The following is a 15,019-nucleotide window of genomic DNA, read 5'->3' on the forward strand; positions in this document are numbered from 1 at the left end:
GAGATGCAAATTAAAACCCACAATGAGATATCACCTCACACAGGTCAGAATGGCCAACATAAACAAATCAACAAACAAGTGTTGGAGAGGATGCGGAGAAAAGGGAACCCTAGTGCACTGTTGGTGGGAATGCAGACTGGTGAGGCCACTGTGGAAAACAGTATGGAATTTCCTCAGAAAACTAAAAATGGAACTGCCCTTTGACCCAGCAATTCTACTGCTGGGATTATACCCTAAGAACCCTGAAACAACAATCCAAAAGAACCTATGCACCCCAATGTTCATAGCAGCACAATTTACAATAGCCAAGTGCTGGAAGCAAACTAGGTGCCCATCAGCAAATAAGTGGATCAAAAAACTATGGTACATTTACACAATGGAATTCTATGCAGCAGAGACAAAGAAGGAGCTCATACCCTTTGCAACAGCATGGATGGAACTGGAGAGCATTATGCTAAGTGAAATAAACCAGGCAGTGAGGGACAAATACCATATGATCTCACCTTTAACTGGAACATAATCAACAGAAGAAAAAAGCAAACAAAATATAACCAGAGTCATCAAAGTTCATCAACAATCTAACAATAGCCAGAGGGGAGGGAGGAGGGGACAGTGGGGAGAAGGGTTTTCAGGAAGTACTGTAAAGGACACATGGACAAAACCAAGGGGGAGGGTGGAAGCAAGGGAGGGAGGTGGGTTTGGCTGGGGTGGGGGGAAGTGGTGGGGAGAAAATGCAGATGACTGTAATTGAATAACAATAAAATAATTTTTTAAAGGTATGAGTTTATTTTAATAGTCTTAAAATCAAATAAATTGTGTTTTCAGTCAAAATTATTTCCAAGGAATTTTATTGATATGAATATTAAAAATCAACAAAAATTATGGCATTTAATGACTATTCAAAGGCATAACTGATTTTAACATGATAAATCTAATTAAGACAATAACATAAATATTACTACAACTAGTACAATTAACAACTTCTGCTACAAGATTGATATGTACTTTGTCCAAAGAGCTTTAGCCTGTTGAATATTGATTTCTATCATGTAGCAAAAGTTTTTCATAATGAATTAGATTTTAAGAATTATAAAAAGATATGCCAGTATATTTCAAAAAAATGCTGAAGCTTGAAGGTATTTTCCATCAAAAAATCTAATATGGCACAACAGTTATTTTGTAGAGTTCATTAATAAAATTGGGAAGAGATTATTAATCTCCAGAGTGTTAAATTGAACTTGCAGTAAAAATTGATCAAGCTTCTCCTGTCTCAAAAATACCCTATGGCTGCTATTGATCAAGAGTTTGGCACACTATTATAATTCATCTCCAAACACAAAGAATGTGAGTTAGAAATAGTTTTTAAAAGATTTACGAGGTGGGAGCCAAAAAAATGGACTTTATTTATTTTAAAAATTGTGTATTTATTCTTACATGTTTAAACTTCAGACACTTTCAAAGTAGTCTCTATTTGATGCAATACACCTATCCAGATGTTTTTTCCACTGCTCAAAACAGTTTTTGAACTTGTAGATTTTGATGCCTTTTAGGGCTCCTGCTGTTTTTTGTTTCACCTCTTCCACACCAGCAAAATGTTTCCCTTTGAGGAATTTTTTCATCCAGGGAAACAAAAAGAAAGTCGCCCCAGGCAAGATCGGGTGAATAGGGAGAGGAAGGCGCAGAGATCGTGATGTTTTTGGTCAAAAACTGCTGAACACTCAGTGAGTTGTGGGCAGGTGCGCTCGTAAATCACCCATCATGAAATGCGCAAAGGCAGTGAAAGAGCCTTCAAAAAAATCTCACTGAAGAGGAACGCAGCCGCTCACAACGCCAGCAGGCACACCTATCCCGATGCATTCCTAGACCACTCACCTAACAGAGGAAGCCTGTAGGAGGAGGGGCAGGTTTCCCAAAGTTAATTCCAGTGCATTTTGGGGGGTCCCCCTTTATGTTATTTAAAATATGCATACGACTTAGCACCTAGAGGATGTCTTACGGGCATGAGTGTTACTGTGGAGATCCCCAGGAGGACATACCTGGCTAGGCTGAAGGCATCATCGATCAGGCCTGCTCGGTTACTGACGGAGAGAACCTATGAGGTCAACCAGGAAAAAATGGAATCACTTAGGATTAAAATGGCAGAATCACATATCAAAACAGATCTTTGATGAGTAAATCCAGTTTACCTCATGGTTCCTGATTAATTGATCAATTAATAATCTCCAATTCCTTAAATCATAGTTGACTCTAAAATAGCCAGTTTGATTGATGTTCCCAAGCAACCAGCTTCCTTTGGCCAAAGAAGTTATTCTGTGGTGCTCTGAAAATAACATTTTGGGGGTAGAACAGGTTTTAAAACTTTAAGGGTTAAAATGGTATGAAGTATGTTTTCTTAATACCAGATATCAGAATACAAATAATTTAAAAAGAATACCATCCTGAATACCTAATTAAAATCTACTCTTTAATCGATTAATCACTATATCTAGAATTTGCTAGAACCTTTAGTTGGTTACTCATTACCTCAATTTATTTTTTCTTACAAGTAACATTTTTGTTCTTGATAAAACTCCATAACCTATACATACTTTTTTCAAAAAGGAATCAAGAAATATACCACGGTATTTGTGTGGCTGCTAGTTAATTTGTATATGGATATGTGGCCAGAATAAAAGAAAAGGTTTTAGGCGCATATCTACTTATCTTGTTCAGTGAGAAACTGATCACCAGAGAGCTCATTTGTTTGAAAGTCAGTGTGGGTCACTGCCTTTTCCCCGTGCTTCTTTGGGAGTACTAATAAATAACACTTTCCAGCATCATCAATAATGTTGGGAAAAGGAACCTCATTTGTTTGACTTTAATATCACTACATATAATTCGAACAAAGAGAGAAAATTCTGCTTATTGAAATCATTTTGTTAAATGACAACTCAATTATATTCTCCAGTAATTCAATTAAAGCAGACCAGTAAAAGTGATCTTATAACTTACATATTTAACTGCATCAAATACAGAGAGAGAACTCCATTCACTTTTAATGTCAGTGTTTATTGATTTCACAGAACCTTAGGTCACAATTCTAATCATTTTTCACTGATGTCCTTAGGACTCATGCTTCACAGAAGTTACATAATGTACGAAGTTTACTTAAAATTTATGTTTGATACACATGCACACACCTGTGTGCACACACACCACTGGTCTAATTTTCATAGTTACTGGAAACCAGAAAATGCATCATAGAAACTGTGTCACGTCTGAGTATGAAGCACAACCTCCAAATCTCATTCTGTTATCAAGGTTTTTACAGATCTCACTATAACACAGGTTTTATTTAATTTTTAAACACTAACTTTATAGAGCACTCTCAGATAGAGGCCCACAGAAGAGAAGAGAAGAGAAGAGAAGAGGTTATACCACAAAAATTACTGGGTGAGCATCAATGACCATTAATTGCTTAGGTCTGGAATGGGATGGACTAATCTAATGCACATTACACATATGCAATTTTCAAAAATGGATAGTCAAACAAAAAACATTCTTAAACATAAACATATACTGAACAAAAAATATCTAGTCTTTAAGGCTTCAAATAGCGCTTCAACTTCTTGCCACCTTTATAAATAGTATCTGATGGAACATAAAAAGAAATGAGGCAAAGAAAGGTTAATTGAATTGTCCAAGAAACCTGGAAATGGTCCGTGTCAGGTCTCTTGACTTTGGTGACTGTTTACTACGTTATGTTCTATGGATACAAGATGATACAATACTTTCACTGTACTATGATATACATTTTCACATTCTTATATTGATTCAAAAGGAGAGGGGATAGCTTTGAAAATAAGAATTAGAACAGGAATAGAAAAGGTGAGTTGTACTTCCAGTTTTCCTATATATACATGTAAATGTTTCAACTTCAGCCATCGATTCTCTTTCATTCACAATTTCCTTATCTATAAATAACCTGAGGGCCAAATGACGGCATTTAAGGTCCCTTCTAATTCTATGATTAGAAGAAGGGGCTATTTTTCTTAGTGTGAGATTTTTACCTAGCTTAATCCATGGTACCTGGGAAAATAAATCTATCATCTATTGCTATAAAATATCAATAGCTTCCCAAGTTTCTGATACTTTGTATATTTTTCAAAAATTTAATGTTTATCCTCAAAATGTCTATAAAGCTTTAGATATTACCCATTTTACAGATGTAAAAATAAAAACAAAAAATTAACAAAAATATGTCATTTTTAAAAAGTAAAATAATCTTATAAAGACAGATTTTAATTTGTCATGCCTGAATCCACTAAGGAAAAATTAAGACTGAAATATTGAGTATTACTTTATGAAATTCTTAACTAAAACCTGAAGGATATTATTGTTTGTGAATAATTTTATGCATGCCTTTGTTATAAATGAAATCTTTGGAAAGATGATTCCCTAAAAGATATTGTAATAGATTTTTAAATATCTTTTTCACTCTAGTTAATTATCTCTCTAAATAGTTCTGAAGAACATTTGAAAATTAACTAATGGCAAGCAATGAATATTAAAGAGATCTTTTCTAGTCGTCTAATGAGGTACAGTAGTTGGTAAGTACCATAATAAAAAGTATGGAAGTTATATTTCAAGTGTTAGTAATAACAGTAAAAAATGGTATTTAGAATGTATCCAAAATGGCATAAGACTTAACTACATCAAGGCACAGACTAGTTGGAACTTTTTGTTTTTATATTCTATGAATTATTTTGGAATAACAACAGAAAGGAGATTAGGCCTTTCTACCTAACAGTGGCTGGTTACAGAACAATCAGAATTTAAAACAAAAATTCAACTAAAACATATATAAATTATGTTTTATATATTTATAAAAACATGCATTTTATATATAACAAAATAAAAATATTTTGTTATATATTTAAATATATCACAGAAATATTTTTGTTATATATTGAAAACAAAAACATACATGGTTATATTTTTGTTATAAAACAGTATATAACAAACTCAGGTATAATAATGCATGTTGGTTTTCTCACTGGACTCTTGCAAATGCTTAAGGAAAGCACTGCAGCATCATGCTCGTCTTTAATGTCACTTCTATTTTTCGGCATTAATTTTTCTTTTACTTTGAATCTTTTGTAACATTTGGCATGACTTTTATTCCCTTCAATTGCATTTTAAGTTACAGCCAGTCAGCACATGTTACTATATTTTCAATGTCTACATCCTCAATATTTTCATAATAAAAACGAGATAAATCCTTTTACCTACTTTCAATAACTTAAAAGTTGGTTTTAAAACTACTTTTAGGCCATAGTGATCTATACCTGAACTTGGAATTAATTAGATATTCATTTAAATCATTTAAAAAATTGAAGTGTCAAGAGTTTCTGATGATCCAAATCAAATTTACACTCTACATTCACCATGACTTTGCCTTAGTATCTTGGGAGATTAAATCTATAGGACCGATAATGAAAAATTATAAAAACATTGATTTGATTGCTGTAATTGAAAGGTGATTTTTTATATATGTTCACAGTAATTGGCCAGAATATTTTCTTAATACTTTTAGGGATAAATAGGTTTCATTGACATTAATTGACTATATGTGGGGGGAAAAGGAAAAGTTACAACTACCAGGTTGGACAAAAGTAAGTTTACAGTTGTCCTGTGGAAAATAGTACATTAATTAATAAATAATAATACAAGAATAAACTCTGCATTTTGCACATCCACAGCTGTATACCTACTTTTGTCCCATCCTGCATGGGGCAACAAAAGACAAGGATTAACAACCTTCTTTTTCTTAATTTTTTCCTGGCGTCAGATTTTTTGTTTTTCATCATCAAAAGGAAGAACTTCGAGGCAAAAGTGAATACAGTTCGAGTGAGGCTGGACAAGGAAAACAGAAAGGCGGCCTTTCTTTTAGGTCCTTCCTAAGAACATCAAGACATACGTATGTATTTGCAAAGCTTCCGAGAAACATTCAGTAGGTATAGACATGCCCCTCAAATTCTTCAGCATTTTAACTGAGACAATGTTTTATCAACTGCAAACTCTTCTATGACTTAGTGGCAAACGGAATGTTACGTTCTGTAGGTTGAAGACTGCACAAATGCAGGGTGGGGGGTGTGCCATAAATCCCTGGCCTGTGTAAACACGCTCTCTGAGTTATGCACAGCTCAGGCTCCGCAGCTGGGTATAACAACCATGTGTTTTCACACCAATGGTATTTTAGACAAACAGATGGTGTCAAATATCATTTGGTTATCCTGATTAATCCTGAAAGACTATAAATGAAAACAACCACTCAAATACAATGACCTGTGGCTATTGGTCAAGAAGAGATATACTTGGCTAATTTGTGTGGAGTAATAAGGTACTGTGAATGACAGCATGGAAATAATTAGGAAACTAGAGAAAACAGACCTGGGAAAAGCATCCCAAAGGAATCTGACTTGCTCTGAATCCCTGCACTGTCTAAAAGTGAAGTTTGGGGATGATTCTGATGTTTGATCAATATGTTTGTGCTCTTCTAATTTTCCCATTTCCATTCTATCTTCCAACAAGAGATGTTTTACTTCATTTCTAAAAAGCTATTCTTTTTCATGTTCCAAGCAATCATGTAAAAGGCTGACTTCATCCTAATAGTTGGGTCGTTACAATAACAACCCATTGCTTGCATTCATCATCACGTAACAAATTGTGTAGATAAATGTAACAACCACATGGAGGCAAAAGAGAAACATAAAGAAGTAATACAGTAAATGTGAATTCAGAATCATCATATAAATACTAACTCCAAGAAATAAAAAGAATAGATTATATTATGCAATTTAAAAGAAGAAACCCCAGTAAGTTTTTAAACAAGCATTTCAATGCATCACATATGAATGTTTTATATACAATACATATAAATGAAAGCATATATTTTCATAATATGTGATTTGTGTTAAAATACAATAACATAAAAGTTGAATAGAAATTCAACTAGAAATACAAGTGTTTATATTTCTAGTAAACAAATTAGATTCTGCTATAAGAGTATTTTCTTGTATGTGTATGTATTTTGAGCACTTACATCTCCCTTACAATAGCAAGACTGAGGTGAATAAACAATGTTCAGGTCATTATTTATTTCTTTGTACCTTACCTTATTTAAAAAAAAAACACCCAAACATGTAGCTGTTTAAAGTGATGCCTATGATACAGCAACATAACAGCAATTGGCAGAGCATTTGAAAGGAGCAAGAAAAACAAAATGTTGGCATACTTGCCCATCTAAATATAAATTAAATGTTACATAAAGAACAATAATTGTTTCCATGCCTCTGGTTCTGTTTTGCTCACTTGTTTGTTTTCTTCATGGAAACAAGGAACAGACTGACAATGGCCAGAGGGGAGGGAGGAGCAGGATAAGGGGGGAAAGAAGGGGAAGTCTGTAGTCAAGGAACAGGTTTAAATGACCCAAGGACGTGGACAACAGGGTGGGGACTGACTGTAGGAGGGGGGCAGGGCAGGGGAAAGCAACAGGGGAAAATTGGGACAACTGTAATAGAACAACAATTAAAAAAAAAAAGAACAGTAATGGGAAACAAACAAGAGATATGTTTCACACTCTAGAATAAAGGATTTAGACTGGAGTCCAGAAATAGCTTTCTGACAGCAAATTGAAACAGATCACTATCTTATTTGAAGATATTTAGAAATAGAATAAAATCTCATCTTTCTCTGCTCCTTAAGAATTGATCCTACATAGGGGATAGTTTACGGACCAAGGAAGATCCCTCCCTCCTGCCCTATGATTATCTAATTCTATGAAGAATATTGCCCCCGTTCTTTAAACAGTCTCACCTGGTAAAGAGAAGATAACAGGAAAATGGAATTAAAAGTGTGACCTGTATTTCAGTATTAGGTATCCCTCTTCATTGGGAGTTCTGATTATAATTCAATTACATTTGGGATTATAAAGTGATACAATTTGAAATAGCTAAAATTAGTACTACAACTACTTTTAAATTTTCTATTTACCATCAAAGGCAATAAATTATATATATATGTATATATGTATATATATATACAAACCAACTGCAATTAGACTGTGTAGAAATTATACTATATTATACTTAATTTTGTAAGGGTGATTATGATTTCTCTACATTCTATTCTAATCCATCTTTATTCACATATTTATAACATCTGAAACCAGAGGTTAGTTTGCTAAGTAATTATCTAAAACCAAATAGTTCCCTGCAGGAGAATACATACTTTACCTGATTTGTTAGACACCCAAATAATTGCTTCTGAAGACACATGGCTTCTATTTCCTACCACGATTGTTAATGGAATCTGCCACAGGTAACTGCAAAATAAAAGAGAAGCTTTAAGAATAAAAATAGTTATAACAAATAAACAAACAACATGTATTATGCACCTTTTTGTGATTTTTATTATTCTCTTTAAGGAAATTTAAAAATTCCCTAGTTATAAAAGTAAGGAATATTTCAAGAAGATGAATTTACTCTCTCTTTTCTTTTTAAGATTTCTTTCTTTATTTATTTTTAGAGGGAGGGAAAGGAAGGAAGAAAGAAAGGGAGAGAAAGACCAATGTGTGGTTGCCTCTCCAGCACCCCCTGCCAGGGACCTGGCCTGCAACCCAGGCATGTGCCCTGACTGGGAATCGAACTCTTTGGTTCGCAGGCTCGCACTGAGCCAAACCAGCCAGAACTGAATTTACACTTTCAATGCCACTAACCAGACTTGGCCTCGAAGAGTTTTAATTTCAATTTAAAAGGAGAACTCCCTACAAAACAATTTATCTTGGGGAAAGAAACAGATTTGCATTTTGTATTAAGAATAAAAAGTAGATAAAATTTATATATCTGAGTCACACCATTTATTGATTAAAGTCTAAAATAACTCCTTTCTACTTGTTTCTATATTATATTAGCAGACATTTCAATGGTTTCATGCATTTACATTTCAATATTCTCTTTATCTATTGTCTAAATATTCTAAAAGAGACAATTATATTTTTACGGAACGTTTAACATAACACACCTAAAGCAGAGTAACTGAAAAGTAAAACTAGTCAGATCCCCCTAAACCTAGATTAACGCTAAGGACACTGTGGGACACACTTCATGCCCTGTTTTCTGGAATGGAATCTCCAAGCTGACGTGTAAAATCATCCATCAACAGGTGGAGATCACTCATGAGTCTCAGCTATCGTACTAAAGAGAAGCATTCTCCAGAATTTTACTTTTTATCGGATAAAAGTTGAGGCCTATTCTTGTATGTGGAGTAATACCAATTTAATCTCAGATGAGTAGCCAGATACATGTTGGATCATTTTACAATAAGTTCAGTGACTACATGTGGCTTCTTTCCCTAAAACATAGTCATATTTTCCTGGCCTATCGTGGCACCATTAGCAACAGGGTAAGCTAACAATATCCAACATGGGAAATATATATTTTATTTTTAATATTTTTTTCTGTTCAATTTATTTGGATGATGTTGGTTAATCAAATAATATAGGTTTCAAGTGTATAATCTTATGATACATCATCTGTATGTTGCATTTTGTGCCTACCACCCAAAGTCAAATTTTCTTCCACCACCACTTTTTTGAACCCCCGTTACCCTTTACTACCTCTGAACCCCCTTCCCTCTTGTAACCCCTTCACTGTGGTCTGTGTCTACGAGTCTTTGTCTGTTTGTTTTTCTTGTTTGTTCACTTGCTGCTTTCCATTTGATATGCTACATATGAGTGAAATCATATGGTTCTTGACTTTTTCTGACTTATTTTACTATTTCTTATTTTAAAAATGTAAAAAGAGATATTATGTGAGCTCCATAAGTGTGAGAGCTAGTGGAAAGCTGAGAATTTTTCAGCGAACATGCCTGGAGTTATATAACTAAAAACATAATGAACGTGCTTTGGGGTTGTGAGAGGGCAAGGCATGTTCTCTGAATCTGCCATGTGGAATTGGACTATTTTATCATTTCGTGTTTTGCCTTCACAAGAAACAGAACTCAGTAATAGTACAAAATCCAAATGCAAAAGTGAAAGGAATTCATAATTTATACAACTGCTATCTCCAATATGGAAAGTCAAAATAATATGGTTAAGATTCTAAGTTTTAAAAATGATATGCCCTCCTTAATCAGTTGGTGTCAACTGTGTGAAGGCCTGGTACTACAGCGCAGTGGACTCCACAAAGTAGACCGGGAAATAAACAATCTACAGAAGCCAGGCATGCCTTCTTTCCTTAGGAAGATGCGAATGGCAAATGTTTAATGATGGATTTACTGTGAAGAAAGCCCAGAGAACTGATATATTTATTTAATATTCATTCTCTTTGAAAAGGCTCTTTTTGATTAATGGGAATAATTAGTTAAGAAACAACAATGTCTGGCTTTGGATCTGATTTTAAATTTAAACTACGCACATATATTCATACGTGAGATCTTGCAAAAGCCTGGAAATTCCATAAATTGTCATTGTATTTGATTGAGGTAAAATAAAAGGGACCAAATAAGTCTATAGGTTAGATCAAGATTAACTTTATGCCCTTGACTTTGTAGTACCTATTCCCACATTCAGTTGGGTCAATAAATTGTGAACTCAAATAAGTGTCAGTTAAAGGACATGAAATATGTAAAATTAAAGATGTTAAAAATCCTCAAGGATCAATGTCTTTTTTATATCATAGTTATAAACATGTTTGTGAAACATTATTTGCCCCTAATATAACAAAATAAAGGACAGATAAAATTGGTATTAAAGCTTTGACCACAATGTCACAGTGAATTAAAGGATCAGTAATACAAAATTGAATACTAAATTTTCAACTGCAAGCCATATTTTTTCAAAATAGAAAGTAATTTGTAAGATTAATGGGATGCCATGCATTGTCTTACTGTAAATATTTTATATGCCAAGGTTCAAAATCATCTATATGGTTTTAAAATTCAAGTACAAGCAAAGCTCTATAGAAGTTCCATAGAGTTTTATAGCCTGGGTAACATTTTTCCTTTAAAGTGTCAGTCTAATATATCAGATGCATGTTACAGGTTGACAGGGTACTTTTGTTCAAAATGTGTTCTGTCATCTGCATGTCCTTTATATTTTTCTGCCTCAGTGATGCTTGTATCAGACTGATCGTTTCCAAAGGCATAGCTGAATCTCTCCAACTTTGCCACAGTCAAGCAGTTTTTATGCACTTCTGGCAAGCCCGGAGGTTACGCCTAAGCAGGTTTTAGCCTGGAGCCAGGCGGTAGATGATCGTTAGAATGAGCATTTGGTAGCTCTGAGGAATCCAAGCTGGATGCAGAATGACAGACCCTGGCAATGTGGAAGGGTTATACATGTCCTATGGGTCCTAACAGTTGGATTGCAAGGGTAGTTCGCAGAACACCAATATATGTATTAGGCAGGGGATTTAAGACAATGCTTTTCTAAACAGGATTCTAAATTTAGTCACCAGAAATATTAATAAATTTCTCAATCACTTATACTGTAACCCATCTTGTAGCCCTCGCCTCCCCTCCCCTCCCTTTACTTCCCTTCCCTTCCCTAGGCTACTTGAGAAAAATTTCTCTTCTCCTTAGTGATCACAGAAAGCACTTAATCATGCTTCACACCTCCTAGATGCTGGTGAGTGATAAAGTCAGACTCTTAATATTCCAAGGTAATAGAAGTAGCATGACTGACCTAATCCAGACACCTTGTTTTCTTTATTAATTTTAACCTCTATCCCTCTTTGTTCCCCCAACCTCTTATCAGGGTACCCAATAAAAAATGAAATTGAATGATAAAGATCTACTCTTTCCTTGGCTCAGCCTTTCATAAGACACAAAACACTAAGAAAACATGAAGAAAAAAAAGAAATACTTGGTGCTGAATTATCAGTAATTAAATGAGAGTTGCAAAAGAAAGTTAAAGTACCAAGAATCAAAATTCTATGTATGTTTGTTACACTAACATGATTTAACTTGTTCGAAACACTAAAAATGAGGGAAGAAAATAAGTGGTATTGATACTTCAACCATTTAGAAATAAATCTAGTTTGAGTTTCTTTGGTTTGGACACTATTTAGTCTAGTGTTTTTTCCTTTCTTTTTTTTTTTTTTGAACTGGTCTTTCTGGATTGTTAGTTTCTGTTGTCATCTATTTTATTAATTACAATTTGCTTAATTCCATTTCATCACATCAACGCATCTTTCCTGAATTCAACATTCACAGGGAAAAACAATCACACATTATTTTCTTAAGTCATCATGATAAATTCTGTTTCCTACACAAAGTAACTTTGGTGTGCTATAATCTTGATGGTTAAAAACATCTGGAAAGGGGAGTAAAAGAGGAATCAAAATATAAATACCATAATGTAAATAAAGAAATCAAAACCACATTTTGCTCATAACATTTCAGAATAGTGTTATCAATGCTTTTTAAAATATAGAAATACGACGTGAAATGTAAGACTAAAAGAATTTTTTTCATGTAACAAAGTGTTGTACCTGCTATTTTGAAGTGCAAGTCCTTTAGTTTTGGTACTGATGTCGTAAATAAAATGCTGTTGGGTAATTATTATCCAATTTTCTGCTGTTGTGTTTCCCAAGATGGTGATAACAGGATAACCCATCTGGAGTGTCCACTGATCCATTACTTCTTGTACATTTACATATTTTCCATTTCTTTTTAAAGCCTTTATAACCAAAATTGTATACATTAGTTTTAGAAACATGAATTATAAACATAATTAACATCCAACCATTTTCATTTTTACCTTTATGATTCACCTAAATATAAAAACATTTAAAATCAATGAAGCTAATATACTATTAGAAAAATTAATCTTCTTGCCTTATCTTCATATATATATATATATATCACATTTCGTATATATCACATTTCATATAAGTTTTTTTACTTAATGGAAGATAAAACATCTTGTTAAAGCAAGTACTCGCGGCATCATTAAGTATCTGCAGTATGTCTAGTATCAAAATTAAATTTTGTTATTTGCATATCAAAGCAATTTCTTTAAACTGTAAATATTTCTCTCTTTAACATGAATATGATACCATATTAAAATTATATTTCAGAAGTATTATGTTTGAAAGTAAGCAAGATATCTTTTAGTACTACTTATAGTTTAAGTAATTTCAAACACCAGTATCTTTATAATATATATGTAATATATCAAAAATAAAACAAGAAAGCAATATGATAAAAAGAGAAGTATAAAAAACAAAAACAAACTGTTAGTGCCAATAAAATTTATCATTGCTTTATAAACTCAATTCAAATATTCAAGAAGGGGTTTTAGTATCTGAGCTTCCTATACGTTACCTCGGAAAGGGTATTCCAGAGATCATTTCTGGCTGCATTGCCATACTTATGAATGGTTAAATAATCCTACAAAGAATGCAAAATTGTAATTACAACCCAAAGGCTAAGCAATTTCCAGCAGACCCTTTTGTTTCTCAGTGCAATTAACCATTTCCCTGTGTTGGAATTGCATTAACAAAAAGAAAGACATGCAGAAAAATGAAGAATCTCATTTTGAAATATTCCAAAAATATTTAACTACAGTGTATTTCTTAAGTCATCAAAAAAAATTCTTACAAATTAATCTCTTGAAATTATTTTCGTAGCCCTAATCACTCCTTAAGGGTTTCCAGGGTCAAAGATCTTCCTCTGATTAAACAAGTCAACATTGGGCAACTTTGAAGAAACTATCTCTGCAGTGAAATATATGAGGTAAAAGTTTCCCATAGGCTTTTATGTTGACAGGTTGAAATTATTTCTTTTGTTATAGAATTACAAGAAAAGAATCCAACTGATATATATGGAGATGTGAAGAGGAATTGCTTTGCTGAAAGGGTGATGATTATCTCTACAACCTGTCAAGTTTTCTAGTCTTTCTGCAAAGAACAAGCTGCCTAATACCAAGTGATATGTACTTATTTCCATGAGTTTGAAACACATACTAATATTTAATCAGAAAAAGTCAATCTTAAGTTTATTTCATATTTGGGGGCTTAGGACTTCCCGCTTCTCGTCTGCAATCATGTGCAGTTAAACCTACACACTGATCCCCGTCTGCTCTTTTCCGGGAGGCATGGCGTGCCACTGTGAATGTGCTACCTCGACATGGCTATTTGGCGTTTATGGTTTTCTGAATCCAAAATAGAAAATCGTGTTTTATTTTACAAAAGCCAGAGTCACTTTCTTCATTTGAAATGCTATTATCTCTACAACGTGTAGGTAGTAGACAAAATGCTAATTTACATCACAGTACTGAAACTAAAAAAAAATTGCTGACTACTTTCAGTACTTTATTTAGAGTAGAATACTTTGGAGATAATTAAAGTTGGGAAAGCAAATTTTCTGAAATACAAATTATAGCACCTGTGACAGATTCAGCTTTGTCGGCAACTCGCAGCCTAGCAAATGGCAACTCCCCCGAATCGGACTGCTAGAGCTGCAATGCCCCACATTAGCTTGGCAACCACAAACACATTGTCATCATCGCGTGTTGTGAATAACTTTGTTGAAGAAATGCAGCCCAGGATAACCAGTCTGAATCTCGATTTTGACTCTGAACATGCCATATGAGGCATTTTCAATTAGTACCCAGGGACCTGGATTTAAATCATTTCAGATTTGTCAGAATTGTCTTTTATGATTTTGTAGCACTTAAATGAACAAATTTAGGCACATTGAAATTATGAAATATAAAGTTCAATTTTATTTTAGTGATTCTATAATTTAAACTATTAAAATTATAATTATTTATTATCGAGTTTGGTTTATAAACAGTGCTGCTAGAATAATCCAAAATAGGGAACAAAGGAATACTGCATGGACCTTGAAAGGTCTGATACATAACTACCCAAAGTTCTTCATAGACTGATCATGAAAACCCAACTGTTCATGACATGAGTTGACTGGCCCAGTATGGGTCATCAACTTGATCTCTTGGTTCCAACCCCATTTAAGA

The 15,019-nt window shown here is 33.7% G+C and overlaps 1 protein-coding gene across 1 annotated transcript in view; it reads right to left on the minus strand.

Annotated features, from left to right (window-relative positions):
* The window catches only part of TRHDE (thyrotropin releasing hormone degrading enzyme), a 372,616-nt gene that overhangs the window by 73,141 nt on the left and 284,456 nt on the right, over nt 1–15,019 (minus strand). Inside the window, exons 8-12 of the mRNA XM_024576381.3 lie at nt 13,366–13,431; nt 12,531–12,718; nt 8,277–8,365; nt 2,187–2,320; nt 2,037–2,092 (exon numbers count right to left, since the gene is read on the minus strand). Coding sequence (XP_024432149.2) covers nt 2,037–2,092; nt 2,187–2,320; nt 8,277–8,365; nt 12,531–12,718; nt 13,366–13,431 — 533 coding nt within the window. The remainder of the gene's footprint in view (nt 1–2,036; nt 2,093–2,186; nt 2,321–8,276; nt 8,366–12,530; nt 12,719–13,365; nt 13,432–15,019) is intronic.

This window comes from Desmodus rotundus, chromosome 3, assembly GCF_022682495.2.
Source record: "Desmodus rotundus isolate HL8 chromosome 3, HLdesRot8A.1, whole genome shotgun sequence".
In the NCBI taxonomy this organism is placed as follows: Eukaryota; Metazoa; Chordata; class Mammalia; order Chiroptera; family Phyllostomidae; genus Desmodus; species Desmodus rotundus.